The sequence below is a fragment of the Hippocampus guttulatus genome, chromosome 5 (assembly GCF_054856545.1).
Source record: "Hippocampus guttulatus isolate MCC_2025c chromosome 5, RoL_Hgut_1.0, whole genome shotgun sequence".
Taxonomy (NCBI): Eukaryota; Metazoa; Chordata; class Actinopteri; order Syngnathiformes; family Syngnathidae; genus Hippocampus; species Hippocampus guttulatus.
The window spans coordinates 3,125,244-3,139,690 of record NC_141265.1 but is presented as its reverse complement, the minus strand read 5'-3'; the positions used below and the strand labels follow the sequence as shown (position 1 = coordinate 3,139,690).

At 41.1% G+C, this 14,447-nt stretch overlaps 1 protein-coding gene across 1 annotated transcript in view; it reads right to left on the bottom strand.

Moving 5' to 3' along the window:
- Window positions 1-5,974: 5,974 nt before the first annotated feature.
- The window catches only part of tacr1a (tachykinin receptor 1a), a 48,006-nt gene continuing 39,533 nt past the window's right edge, over window positions 5,975-14,447 (bottom strand). The window contains exons 4-5 of the mRNA XM_086111010.1: window positions 13,119-13,315; window positions 5,975-9,379 (exon numbers count right to left, since the gene is read on the bottom strand). Of these exons, the coding sequence (XP_085967136.1) occupies window positions 8,986-9,379; window positions 13,119-13,315 (591 nt within the window). The 3' untranslated portion in view covers window positions 5,975-8,985. The remainder of the gene's footprint in view (window positions 9,380-13,118; window positions 13,316-14,447) is intronic.

The window sequence follows — 14,447 nt, the reverse complement described above, 5'->3', positions numbered from 1 at the left end:
TTTTGTGTGCCATGCGATTGGCTGGCAACCGGCTCAGGGTGTCCCCCGCCTACTGCCCGAAGACGGCTGGGATAGGCTCCAGCATCCCCCCCGCAACCCTAGTGAGGATAAAGCGGTTGGGAAAATGAATGGATGAATACATTAATTTTTAAAGTAATTCCTGCCCAGCGTGAACTACATGGCAGAGCAGGAGAAAGATGCAGAATTTGGTAGTTTGTCAGATGCAGTTAATTTGCTCACAAAAAGTTCAGGATATTCAGCTTTTGGGAGAAATTTTGGGATAAAAATTAAATGCACTGCAACGCTTCCAGGTAAACTATATTTGACTTTATTTTTTTATATAGCTAAAAGTTATGATGGACAGTCCCTCCCACCCGACCAGCCCGCCCTGACAGCACTGGGTAGCTCCTTCAGCCAGAGACTGTTACACCCACTCTGCAAGAAGGAGAGATACCGCCGCTCGTTCCTACCGACTGCTGTCAGGCTGCTGAATATACATGCGCGAAAGCCTGTAACCATTGTAAATAGCACAGCCACCTTATGCTTGTTTCGATATCTTATATTTATATTGCATTCTATACTGTGTACAGTTCTTTTTCTGAAACATTTATTTATTTTGCGCATGCAGCACTTTGTTTTTTCTTTCTAAACCTCCCCAATTTTGCTGCTGTAGACTGCAAAGGTTATCTTATCTTATTTTCTTTTCCCTTTGAACGCAGGTGTCCAATAGTTCAGGGATTTTTGTACAATTTGTTCTCGAGCAAGGATCTGAATGGAACTCTTCGCAAAGGTTGTTTGATCCATGACTGACTACGACATTTCCTGTTTCAGTCAGACTTGGCATGTAAACAGCCCTTTTCATTATGACATGATGAAACAGTGACATCACCTTATTGAGTGATCAACAATGAATTCGTGGACGCTTAATAAAAACATCTGTCATAAATTTTGCTTTTCAGCTTCTCTCTAAAGAACAGGTTCTACTGACACATTGACCAATTGGACATGTACACTCAAAATGTTTAAAGAATGTAATGTAAATATTGAAGTGTATTTGAGGTTCATCCTGAAATTTCACCCAAAAGACACATTCCAAACTTTTTGTGTGTAGTCGATGTAGTGGAAGAAAGGCAAATGCTTGGATGAAGGTTAAATTTGCAAATACTTGGCACAGGGTTTCTCTCATCCTGGGCAATCAACAAAGTGTTTCAGCACACTCGACACCGAAAGTCCTTCACTGGAATGAGTGCACACACACATGCATCAAACTTGTTTAGTCAATGCATTCCCTTCCCACCGCCAGTTATTAATGGTAATTGCCACCTCTCAATAAAAGACTCAAAATAGACCACAAAATCAAAGCCCAAGTACCAGTACACGCTCAAATGTAGACGCGTAATTTATAGCAACAATAATGATGAAGAAAGTGTTAAGTTTAATGTTAGCTCTTCTTTAGAGGGTAGACCAGGGGTGGGCAAACTTTTTGGCTCGGGGGCCGCATTGACTTTTAAAGTTTGACAGAAGGGCCAGGTCAGCACGAGCTATGGTACATTAAAAAAACAACTGCATTTGTTGACAGTCCATATCAAACATCAACAGAACAAAAGCATGAAAGTACGGTATTAATATACTTTTTTTAAATGAGAAAAGTGTTGTTGATGACCTATTTTAGCCTGTGCATCGCTGCAGATGGGTTGTGATCAGACCAGTAGCAGTAGAGCGATACAGAGGTACTAGGTGGTCGAAAAGATTGCCCCGCCCCCCGTGTTCTGCAACTTCAAGTCAATGCGCCACCTGGCGGTGAAATGCCTGTCATTACAAGTCCAACTGAAATGAATGCAATCATTCACATCGAACCTTAATTGTGGACCAACCTTCGGCGGGCCGGATCAAAAAGACCAACGGGCCGGATTCGGCCCGCAGTTTGCCCATCACTGGGGTAGACATTACCTAGCAATCATAAAACGTTTTTTGTCTTAAATAACACAGTCAACCAAGAGACAAAAAAAAAATGGACAACAGATTTGCACATGGCACAGAAAAATCAAAGACAAGGACAAAAATAATGTTTCTTGTGTACCTCTGTTGCGCCTGTTTAAAATCCATCCATTTTCTAATCCGCTTATCCACACGAGGGTCGCGTGGCGTGCTGGACCCTATCCCAGCTGTCTTCGGGCAGCAGTGTGGGGTACATCCTGAACTGGTTGCCAGCCATTCACAGGTCTATTTCACATTTGGGAAAATCTGTGACATCTGATTAAAAATACCGGTACTCATATCAACAAATTTTTCCAAAGTTTTCCTGGCTTTTTTTTTCAATCGCGACTGTTTGTACTTTGTTGTTCCTTAAATATTTTTGTGACAGATTTTATTTCCATGAACTGGAACAATCTGTATACAGTGCATCGTTGCTCATCACACCGGTTCCACCCCCCCCCCCCACACACACACATAATAGGTGATAATGTATGATATGAGGAGCATTTAAAAAAAAAAAATATATATATATATATATATATATATAATCCCTCCCACACACGTTAAACACATTTAAATGGAAATGCAAGTATAAAATTTTATGCTGTAATCGAAAAAAGTCAAATCTGCTTTCAGGTGACACAAATACGATAACACTGTTGTTTGACATTTACTCAACTCCTGAAAACAACATATATGTGCACATGCCCAAAAATCACGTCGCTGTTCATGCTGATCCAAAAACTGACAACATTGTGACAACATAGAAGTAAACTAACACTATATAAGTTGAATGCCATTTATTTTGGCCTGGACTGACTTAGGGCGAATGGCCAGCAATATTCGAGTGTCTGTTGTCAGCCATCAGTTCGCCTGGACATGACTCCCAATTTAGATTAAAAAAAAAAACCCAAAACAAACAATCACTCTTTTTGTGTAATTGTTTAGGTTACAATAACAAACGCGACTTCTGATGTGAACTGAACGTGACCATGAAGTGACACACCTGCACACAAAACATGTGAAATGACACGCAATGAGCACAAAATACAACATCGCATGGCAAAGTAGTTACAGAAGTAGATAAGGGTGATCATGAGGAGTCCCCCACCTCTCCTCATGCAGCGCATATTTGGCTTTTGATGACATGAACGTAGGTTGGATGAGCGTGACCTTAGCGTCCATACCGCAGATGCATTGGATGCAAGAATCTCGTGTCAGATTTGAAAAAAATCTTATTCGTACTATTTACATTGCATGATAAAATCAGATACATGACACAGATGGACAAAAAAAAAAAATTGAATTGCCCTGCAGTTTGAACGTAGCCTTGCAGTGCTCTCACAATGCTCTCTGCTTATGTTTTCTGTCACAAGCAAACATAATCAAACATCACCATGTCATCAAAGTGATCCTACATGTGACCAACAAATGTCTTGTAATAGTAAAGTCTAATTTCAGGATAATATGACAGTCTACCAATACAACAATAACAACTGACTCATGCTATTATATTACCACAGAGTTGCATACACAATTGTGGTCAGCAGAGCTCATTAATTGTACCACTCACTCAAACAGAATGTCTTTGGCACAAATTAAGAGTAAGGAAAAGGTTTGGACCATGTAAACACACTATCATCAATATATTTGATCGATTATAGAGGGATGGAAAGAAAGTGATCAGCAGAGTGTGCGCGGTCATCCCGGTTGAATAATGCTGCCATTAAGTAACACAACAAAGATTATCATTCAGGAGCATCGCCGATTCTCATCTGCTTCTCAGTTTCACATCAGATGACATTGGAATTTAAAATAGCAGCGTTTGTGTGCTGAGAATAGAGCAGGAGGTAGACTCAAGGGGGAATGAGGGTAATGATGCATTTCAACAGGTGATAGCTGTGTGTGTGTGTGTGTTTTTTTGGGGGTGGAGGGAGGGGGTGGGTGTGTTGCCTAATATATGAACAAGTCACAAACCCAAACACGTTGCCTATTATATGAAAAATAGGTTTATCTAATGACAGTGGGTGTTCAGCATTGGTGTGGAAACCCAGCAGGAATCCAATCTGTCGACTTCCATATATCCTTTGTATAAATCCGCTTGGCTTCTATTAATTAACTTGACTTCTGCTTTAAAATTCTTTCAACAATGTTTCAATTACAGTTCCGGATATTAGTCAGCATGATGAATTTGCATGACAAACATACAGGCTGTTATTTCACACAAGGGCTCCACTTTATACTCTAGTCTAGTATGTGCGCATGTGTTAATGTAAGCCCGCAGGATGCAAAATTAGCCTGGTGGGCTTCCACAACTGTCCTTTTCCTGGACTCAAGCAGAGCGAGCTGCCTCTGCTTCCCTTGTCCTTTAACAGTCATTATGCAAAGCAGCATGGCACATCGTTATGTATTAGAGCTCCAACCAGAAAACGACGCTTGAGCAAATGTTCATAACATGTCTACGTTGCTAGCCCAATATTGTCATTACTTTCAACAGTGGATTACACCGTTACTGAGAAGAAAAGTGGCAGATGCAAATACAGTAGTAAAGCAAAAATCGATATTGACCTAATCCTTCTAAAAATGAAGACAAAAATACATCATATCTTGAGTCTATCATTTTATGCCATCTCTTCAAACGTCCAAATTAATAACATGTCTCGGACATGCTTTTGTCAAAATATAAGTGTAAAAGATATTGAACAGGTGGACTAAAAAACGCAAATGCTAGAGCGGACTGTCATTTTGACTTGGCCAATCTAAAACTAGGTTTGGCATCATTTTCAAATCATCCCATAGACTTTGGTAAGCGGGCACGCTTCTTTTTCAGTTCTCAAATTTTTAGTTTGGTCTCCTCTACTCGTTCAAAATCTGTTAAGCCAGTGGTTTTGTTGTTCTTCTGTCATTCCGTAATGGCCAATACCAATGTTTGTGCAATGGCTTTGAAGGATAGATTGAATCGCTCTTGCTTTTCCCATTACACCTCGAAGTATAAATGTATTCTGTAGACAAAATCCAAATTTGAAATAGAGTGGAGACATTCAGACACCACTTGGCAACAAAAGGTTCCATTAATTTTGTTTGCATGAAAAATGGATGGGTCAAACGGAAGGAAATGTCTTCTAAGTTGTTGTAGTACCCAGGGTGATAGTAGTCTTGGAGTTATTATTGTTCGTTCTTATTTTGTTTTGACTTTTTTTTTAAAATTCAGTTACATTTAGTTTGTTTTTAGAGCAGATTTGTTGTTTTATTAGTTTTAAATTTAGTTTGGAGTTTATTAGTTTTATTTTTTTTAAATATATTTTTAAAATTATATTTGTCAAGTGCAAGATAAAAATAAAGTATAGTTTATTCAAGTAAACTATAATTCTAAAGCGATTGTTTGACCTCCCTTCTTCTATATGGACGTACATTAATACCAAAATTAATAAATTTAAAATGAACCCCGAAAGCTCATGTATGACATAAAGTGACGAACAGGAAAACTACGGCAATTTTTTCGATAGTTACAGTTAGCTTTATAAACGTAAGATGTAGTAGTTAGTTTTAGAAATATATTTAAAACATTTTTGTTTTGATTTTATTTTGTTAGCAAAAATGTCTTTTCAATTTTAGTTCTAGTTATTTCGTTAACTCTAATAACCTTGATAGTACCTGGAGATAAAAGCTGTATATGAGCTCATATATCATATTCATTTTTTTTTCTCTGCTAAACGTCTTCAATTTACAGCAAAAAATACATTCATAAATAAGATAAAATAAAGGAATTGGTCTCACGGTTCTAATTGTTTTGTTTTATGGCAATTCTAATTGTATTTTAGCAAGTTTGGGTCTCCGCGTTCCAATTTTCTTCAATACTGAGATAGTTTGGGTAACAATGGTGTGGACCAGGCGTGGGCAAATTATTGTGCAAAGGCCACATTTGACCTTTAAAACAGACAGATGGGACTGGTCATTAGTGGATGAGGTCAATGAAAATGTAAAACATTAAAAAAAAAAAGTTAAACATTTTATTTGAACGCTTTCTCGGACAGCGGTTACTACAGTGGACAGCTAATGTTATTAGGTTACAGGGTGCATGAAAGGGTTAATGATGGGAACATTATTTGTCATTTTATGGTATTATTTATCATAAGGGGTGTTCACACGGCAACTTTTACTCCAGTGTAGCACCGGTGTTGCCCCCCGTAGAGCGTTCACACGTGCAAAGTTATACCGGTGTAGCCCCTGAAAACACCTTGAACCGGAGCAAATTTAACGCTGCTCAGGAGGTGGTTTAAAAATTTACTCCGGAGTAAATGCTAGTTTGCGAGGCAGCACCGATATAAAATGGGATGTGTGAATGCTACAGGGGTAGAATTGCTACGCATGAGAAGTGTTGATTGCATACGGGTATTGAATGCGTTGCTTTTGTGCTCTGTTGTACTTCCGTCGTCTTTCCTTTCACTCTTCTCTCATCCTTTTACGGTGTCTGATAGACCACTGCGTTGATTTGTCTGGAGAAGTATAAACCACGGTCTTTCGATATGTCACATGCGCATGTATTATTACTATTGTATTGCATGGCCGGAGAAACTGCCGTGTGAACGCAAGTGGGGCTGTATCGGGGTTAACACGCTTCTCTTTCGTAAGCAGCTTTTTACGTGTGAAGGCTCCACAAAATTTACACCGGTGTAAGATATATCGCAACAAAATACGTCGGTGCAGCACCGACGCAAATGTGTGCCGTGTGAACACCCCTATAATGTATTTTATAATGATTTCAATTAGAATACATTAACTGATTATTTCATGAATATTTTCTCATACTTTGTAGGAAAAGGTGTAATGTAAAATATGTCTGTCTTTAATTAATGCAACAAATTACAGAACACTTGAAAATGTAAATGCGCAGCGGGCTGCATCAAAGAACTGAGCAGGCCGCATGTGGCCCACGGTTCGTACTTTATCTCTGTTTTTGATTTACCTTGATGAGCAGAACAACCGACATTTCCTTTTGGAATTAACAACAAGACTTGGACTGAAGGAACAATCCTCTAAAAATGCAGTTGACCCTCAGAGCTGAACCGCAATCGATCCCGCGGTTTTCAGATCTGTGTTCACACTTGTCAGGACCGGTTCACTGAAAATAAAATCTAGTGTGTCAAGACCAAGAGGTGAATTCGGACCCTTGCAAGTAAATTCACCTGAGCTCACACGAAGACACAGACTGGCCATTAGATGCCTGCAGAACACACATAAAAATCTTGATCATAATGTCTTCCATCATAGATAACCAGCCATTTATTTTCTATGCCGTTTGTTCTCGTTAGGATCTTGGATCAGATGGGAGTCTGTCAAAACTGACTTTGGGCAAGAGGTGGGCTACAGTCTGGATTGGTGCAACAAAGATTCAGATTAGGCAAACAACAATTAAAACCTCACCTATGTTAACAACTATCGGTATATGTAATTTTGAGTCTTCAATTGACCTAACGTATGTTTTTGGAATGTGTGAGACAGCCAGAGTAATCAAAGAAAACATTGCAAGAGACAGTTTAAAACAAGAATGAAAGGTACAATAACTAATCATCTCTTGGTAAAGTAAATGATTAAATTGAGTTTGAGCACAGGACATTCCTCTTTTATCATGACTGATGACGATGAAACGAAAGCAAAGCCAATTCGGACAAAATTCGCTGAGAAATGTAAAAATTCTCAGCCCTGTAAATCACGATTCACAATATTGAAAGAACATACACTGAATGGATCCATGCAAACAGTGAGATTTGTCCTTTGAGAGGCCCTTAGTACTCCATGCAGGGACGCTAGCTTAAACACACACACACCAATAACATTGTTTTCAGCCAAAACCAGACAGAAATTGTCAGTAACAGAGCCAACAGAAAATGGCTCCCCTTTGGCTTCAGTCACGGGAGGCAGAGGTGGAAAATCCAGGGTCCAGAAATTAAAAACTGTCTTTAGCCACAGGTGCTTCTACTCCACTGGCACGTAAACAAGCTCCCTTCCCTAACCCGCCGGTTGAGTAGAAGCATTTGTGACCGAAGCCAAACTGTGGCGGGGTTTGTCACCTGTGCTGAGGGACCAATTCTTAGTCCATTCAGATGTAAGTCAGTGGTCTGACAGAGGTCGGAGCGAAAGTCAGGAATCGAATGGGAAATGCATCATTTCTCTCACAGTCGTAGAAAGCTGAAGTCTGCTTTCTGTATGAAATCAAACGTTGGAGCTTCCCTTCAGTGATCGGTCTGCCCCACACGATTTCAAAACGTAGGCTCTTGTTTTGTGTTTGTTGTCTCCGCTCAATGTTTGCCGTGGCTCATTCACAGTCTGGGGAGCTTCTCGATGATGAGAAGAAGGAAGCAGATGTTTCAAATCATTGTTGAGCTGCTTAAAGATGAGTCATGACGGCACATCAGGGAAGTGGCAGAATATTCAGCAGCACCTGTTAAAGGTTCCTTGACCCCAAGACGAGGACTCATTCTTCACATGCGAGAGTTGAGAAAATCCTGCTTGGGGAGAGAGTGGCAACTTGATCGGCAAGTTCGAATAGGAAAAATGCACTTTCCTCACCGAAAGAATCCAAGTTCCTCCAGCTTAACTGCCTTGCAGACAATGGCGTGTATTTGCAGCATGCTGGTCTCATTTTTTTACCGCAATGCCAAAATAGACCTTGTGAAGTCAGAAAGCGAGTGGGGGTGAGAATGTGTGAACTTTCCTTGCAAAACGAGAGAGGGCTGGCGTGCCGAGCGGAAGCTGTGAAAAACCAAAAAAGTCTGCTTCAGTGTACAGTTTTCAAAATCGAATGCAATCATATTGTGCTTTTTTGGCAACAAACTGCAGCGGCGAGTGGCACGAGTCACCACAAGAAAATTCTTGAATTAGGAAAGACCGTGCTCAGTTCTTAGATGCAACTAATGCTCCAGTGAAAACACAAAGTACTTGTGCAAAACCGATCGTTTGCAGTCACTTGCACATTCAGGTGAACACAAGTTCTTTCGAGCTATTGTCTCACATTCTCTCCCGGCTATCTGAGAAAAAGCTGCTTGAGTTTAATGTCTGCTCTTGGAGGTTGTTATGCGAGAAGAAACTCGATGCCTCAGATACAGTTTTGGAGGCACCCCGGGACGAAGAACCATTTGAAGTGAGGTCCAGAGAACAGCTTTGTGGTTCTGCACCAACAATTGATTCAACAGGGCCAGGACCGACTGTCACTTTGGCCTTAGACTGCTCTGTTTCATCCCCCGCCTGGACAACAGTAGACACGGTGGTCTCCATACGGCTTGCTTTGAAAATGCTCGTCTGAGTTTGAAAGTAGCGAGTAGACTTCATTTCCAGGCCTTCATAGGAGCTTTGCGGGACACAAGGGCAGCAGCGGAACGCTTGTTTGAAACCTGCGCGGAACCTGTGGGGGAAATAAACATTGTTTAATTTTCCTATGCACACGCACACGCACACAGTAACAAATGGAAGAGAAGATAGAAAACAGACAGTCCAAAAGTTCAGTTGTTAATTGTTTGCGGAACAGAGCAGAATATTTATTTTTACTTCCTGTTTCAATTCCTTCAACTTAACTGGCAATTTGAGAGGAACTTGGCTCGCTGCTGATTGCTGTCAATTAGAGAAACATCTAATGCAATAACAGAAAAAGATACAATAGTCTCTGTATGGATTTTCCATGGAGTAATCTGGTAATATAACAAATAAATAGTTCCAGTGAGATGATTGAACAATTTTAAAAATAGGCAATTTTAGTCTGCATTGTTTTTACACACACACACACACACACACACACACACACACACACACACACACACAAACACACACACACACACACACACACACACACACACACATACATAGTTTCTGTTCTTGTCTTTTGATCTTTTGTACTTTTAATTGTGTTATGCTCATTGATTTAACTTAATGTGCTATGAAAGTTAGAGTGATATCGGGGTCCATTTAACTGGGCTGCATTCTAATTTAAATTTTATGTGGAAGTGATCTTCAGTGAGACTGTCTTCTTGCAACACAATGCAGGTGGTAATTTACATAGTATCATACATACATACTGTACCTGTATATACATACATAGTATCTCAAATAAGAGAATTTTAAAAAAGTGTGATATGAACAGAAATGATTGGGCACCCAGATGAATAAATCTGGCAAGGCTGGGTGAAATCACAAGCGGATGAGACAGAAGTTAGTGAAGAGAAAAGGAAAATGTTCACTGGGGAGAAACGAGAAACGTCTATGGCTGGAAGATGAAGGAGAAAACCGTCATCGGTCACATTTGTCTTTAATCATCTGAACCGGCAGAGAGAAAACTCGGTCGTAAGAAGGATGACTAAATCTCAGCTCGCCTCAGTCGACTCACATATTTTCAAATTATTTCATCCAAAATTAAGTTTAGAAGTGAAAACAACCAAGTGTGAAATCTAATTTTTCTGACAGCACAGATACAATTAACAGGTGGAAGATAACACGCACCATCCGACTCTTTTTGGTTTTACAAAATCCATGTGACGGGCATCATGCTATTTTTTTTTTTGGTGTGGTGTGAGACTCAATCGGTGAGTGAGAGAACATTGTACGTTTTAGCCTAATGCGTTCATATGTCAAGTGAAGCGGAGGTATTAAAAGGATTGTCATCGAGAAAATAAGGCTGACAACTAATCAGGGGTTTGTAGCTCCTTGGCTCATATACATTTCGAAATTGGGAGTGTGATGACAGATTTTCACAGAGACGCTTGGAACATTGATGGCCCGAAAAGACATCATCGCCACATACTTCAACACATCCTTAATACAGGCAGGGACGTTGTTCCGAACAAGTGAATGACAGTCACACTTCAACTCATCTGAGTGACTTCTTCTGTGCTTAGGTAAGTGCTTTTGTTTTGATGAGCAATGCAGTTCAAATGGGCTCAATAGTTAGCACATTAAATCTGGATCTGCACAGCAGGTCCGAGTACCCAATTCCAATTCAATGCATGGAACAAATGTTCACCATTTACATTTTGACACTATGAATGTCACGAAAACAGTGTTACCGTTCATTGAAACTTGCAACCGCAAATTGCATCACGAGTGCAAACATCGAGCAGCTACAACACATAAGTCATAGGTGTCAAAGTCAGGTCCTGGAGGGCCGCTGCCCTGCATGTTTTCCAAGTCTCCCTGTTGCAACACACCTGATTCAAATGAACAGGTTCAACGTCAGGCTTGCGCAGAGCTTGCTGATGATCTGATCATTTGAATCAGGTGTGTTGGAACAGGGACACTTGGAAAACATGCAGGGCAGCGGCCCTCCAGGACCTGAGTTTGACACCTATGACGTAAGTCAACAAGAACAATAACATTTCAAAACATAAATAAATATGATAATGCATCTGCTTACACTATTGGTGCGGATGCCCGATAAATATCAGAAGTTTATCCACATCTGATTGTAATCATATTTTTATTTTGATGCTGCTCTACCATAAATCCGAATTGTGCTATTGTAAAAATCCATCCATCCATCCATTTTCCGATCTGCTTTATCCGCGGGGGATGCTGGAGCCTATTCTAGCTGTCTTTGGGCAGTAGGCGGGGGACACCCCGAACCAGTAGTCAGCCAATCGCAGGGCACACACAGACGAACCACCATCCACGCTCACACTCACACTCACACTCACACCTTGGGACAATTTGGAGTGTTCAATCAGCCTGCCATGCATGTTTTTGGAATGTGGGAGGGAACCGGAGTACCCGGAGAAAACCCATGCAAGACCGGGAGAACATGCAAACTCCACACAGGAAGGCCGGAGCCAGAATCGAACCCATGACCTCTGCACTGTGAGGTTCACGCGTTAACCACTGGGCAACCGGGTCGCCTGCGATAAATAATTTTGTAAAATTTATTTTAGCAATAATGTGCACCACAGTATGAGCTGAAAAATTCATCCAACCATCTATCCGTTTTCTCAATCAAACCTGGTACCGCTGCACTGTGAAGTCAACGCGATACCACTTGACCACCAGGACGTCTTATTGTAAAACTAATAATAATAATTCCAAAGAATGGCGCATCCAGTAATGAAATGAGGAACGTACATTTCAATTAAGTTTTACAGTTGGTGTTTTGAAATTTGTTCGTCACCAACTGGTCATGCATTGTTGGGATAGTCCACATAGTGTATATGCATTTATGCTGCAGTCCAGTTGCATTGGTAGATATCTGATACAGTTATGATTCAGTCAAGATTCAAAGTGTTTATGATCATCACATCGTGGTGTCTTTGATGGTGAAGAAAGACGTGCTATGCGGTGGTCGATGCTCCTACAGGAGTGCTGCTTTACCCCACAGCGATCCAGCTGGTCAAGCTGCTCAGCACAGTGCAGTTGCAAAGTATTTTGGGACCGAAACTTCCTTATCCCCCTAATTAAGTATAGCCGCTGTTCGGCTTACTGAACCAACTGTGTAGCGCTCAGTGGCCAGGGTCGGTACACACTGATAAAGATGTCCAGGTACGTAAAACTGTTAACCGTCTCCACTTCAATTTACTGGATGAGCAGCATCTTATGAAGCCTCCTCCTCATGTTCCGCCATTATCTTGTCTTGAGTGGAAGATTATTGTTGTCCTCCCACCATGACACCAGACTGTGCCTCCCTATCGGTTGCTTTGACCCCTTGAGAAATGAGTCTTATTACTCTAGTGCCGTCCCCTCACTTGATGTTGATGTTGTCCTTGTGGGAGGTGACGCAATCATGCGTGAACAAGGTTTCGAGAATGGGGCTGAAGACGCATGCCTGTGTAGTGCTCGTATTTGGAGTGATGCTGGCTGAAGTGGTGTTACTTATCGTGACAGACTGTGGCCTGCCAGTTGGGAAGATTGAGAAGCCAGTAACAGAGAATGGAGTTCAGGCCGAGAGTAGACGGTTGATGGATTACTTTCCAGGTTTTTCCTTCCAAGCGAGCGATGCGGTGACTGTCAAACCGACAGTCTGACAGCAATGATAGTTGAGGCCACTATTTGAGGAACTGTATTATTAAATCTCTTCATCCATCCTAGCCGCTAATCCTTTTAATTTGACTCTTCCTCTAGGTAGCAAACCATTTAAAGATGGCCTGTGAGTTGCAAGTTCACACGCTTACCTGTCATTGAGGCAGCAGTAGATGATGGGGTTGTACATGGTGGAACTCATGGCCAACCACATGATAGCCAAATAGACCTGCTGGATGAATGTTTCCTCAAACATATCAGGAAAAAACTGGTGCACCAAGAAGTAGACGTGGTAGGGCAGCCAGCAGATAGCAAACGTACACACCACCACAATCATCATCTTCACCACCTGCAACAAAGATCAGGGCTTCAAAGTTCCTCCACACCAAAATCCACCAACATCAGGTCAATGGACCTTGTACTCTTCAGACACTGGAGAACAGTCACACTGGAACAGAGGTTCTTTTCCCAAAAGGTTCCCACAAAAAGACCCACCCCATTCCTGTCCTGTACTGTCTCTTGCATTTGTTATTTAATGCATCCTTTTTCACAGAAGCCACATTATATGTGCTTTGCCAAGGTTAAACTGGACGGAGATTTTAAAGCGGGGCGGCAAATTGGTGCTGTTAAATCCAGTTTTTTTGAGCCAAGGCAGCTGGCGAGAGTAAAGTCTCTTGTTTTTGGACTGCACTTTGAAACAGTAATTCATGCCTTTGCCACATCTTGGCTGGATTATTTTAATGCACTTTATTTTGGAGTCAACCAATCCTTCAAGTGTCTTCAGTTGGCTCAAAATGCTGCTGCTCGCCTCTTGACTGGAACTCGTAAGAGGGAGCACATAATGTAACTCCCTACTCTGGCGTCCCTTCAATGGCTCCTTGTACATTTTAAAGTTGCCCGGTGCCCCAGGTCTGCGCAGCCGATGCTATTAGAGTTAGAGTAGATTAAGCAAAGGCTGAGAGGGGATTGAGCCTTTTTCCGTTGCCGGTCCTTCTCTTTGGAATGACCCCCCGCTAAACCAGGGATGTCAAACTCATTTTTGTCGCAGGCCACTTCAGAGTTACGGCTTTCCACAGAGGGCCCTTATGACAGTGAAAGCACAAAAATGTTTCGTCGCCTTATCGCATTCGCACTTATTACTTACTTAGTACTGTTACTAGATTTGAAATCAGTCAACTGTCATAGTTTGTTCAAATATTGTTCAAGTGAGTGTCAATGAGGTATCAACATTTTTGCAAAACCTCAACATCATCCAAGTTAACACACATGATTTGCTTTTATGGGCCACATAAAATCACATGGCGTGCCGAATCTGGCCCCCAGGCTTTGAGTTTGACACATGTGAGTGCTCATCTCTTAAAGTCATCTAAAAACTCATTTTTATTCTTTGGCTTTTGACTCAGCATGGTACCTTGTTTTAAATTGATTGTTTTTGTGCTTTCCACTGTCTGTTATTAATTTATTATTTTATTGTTTATTGT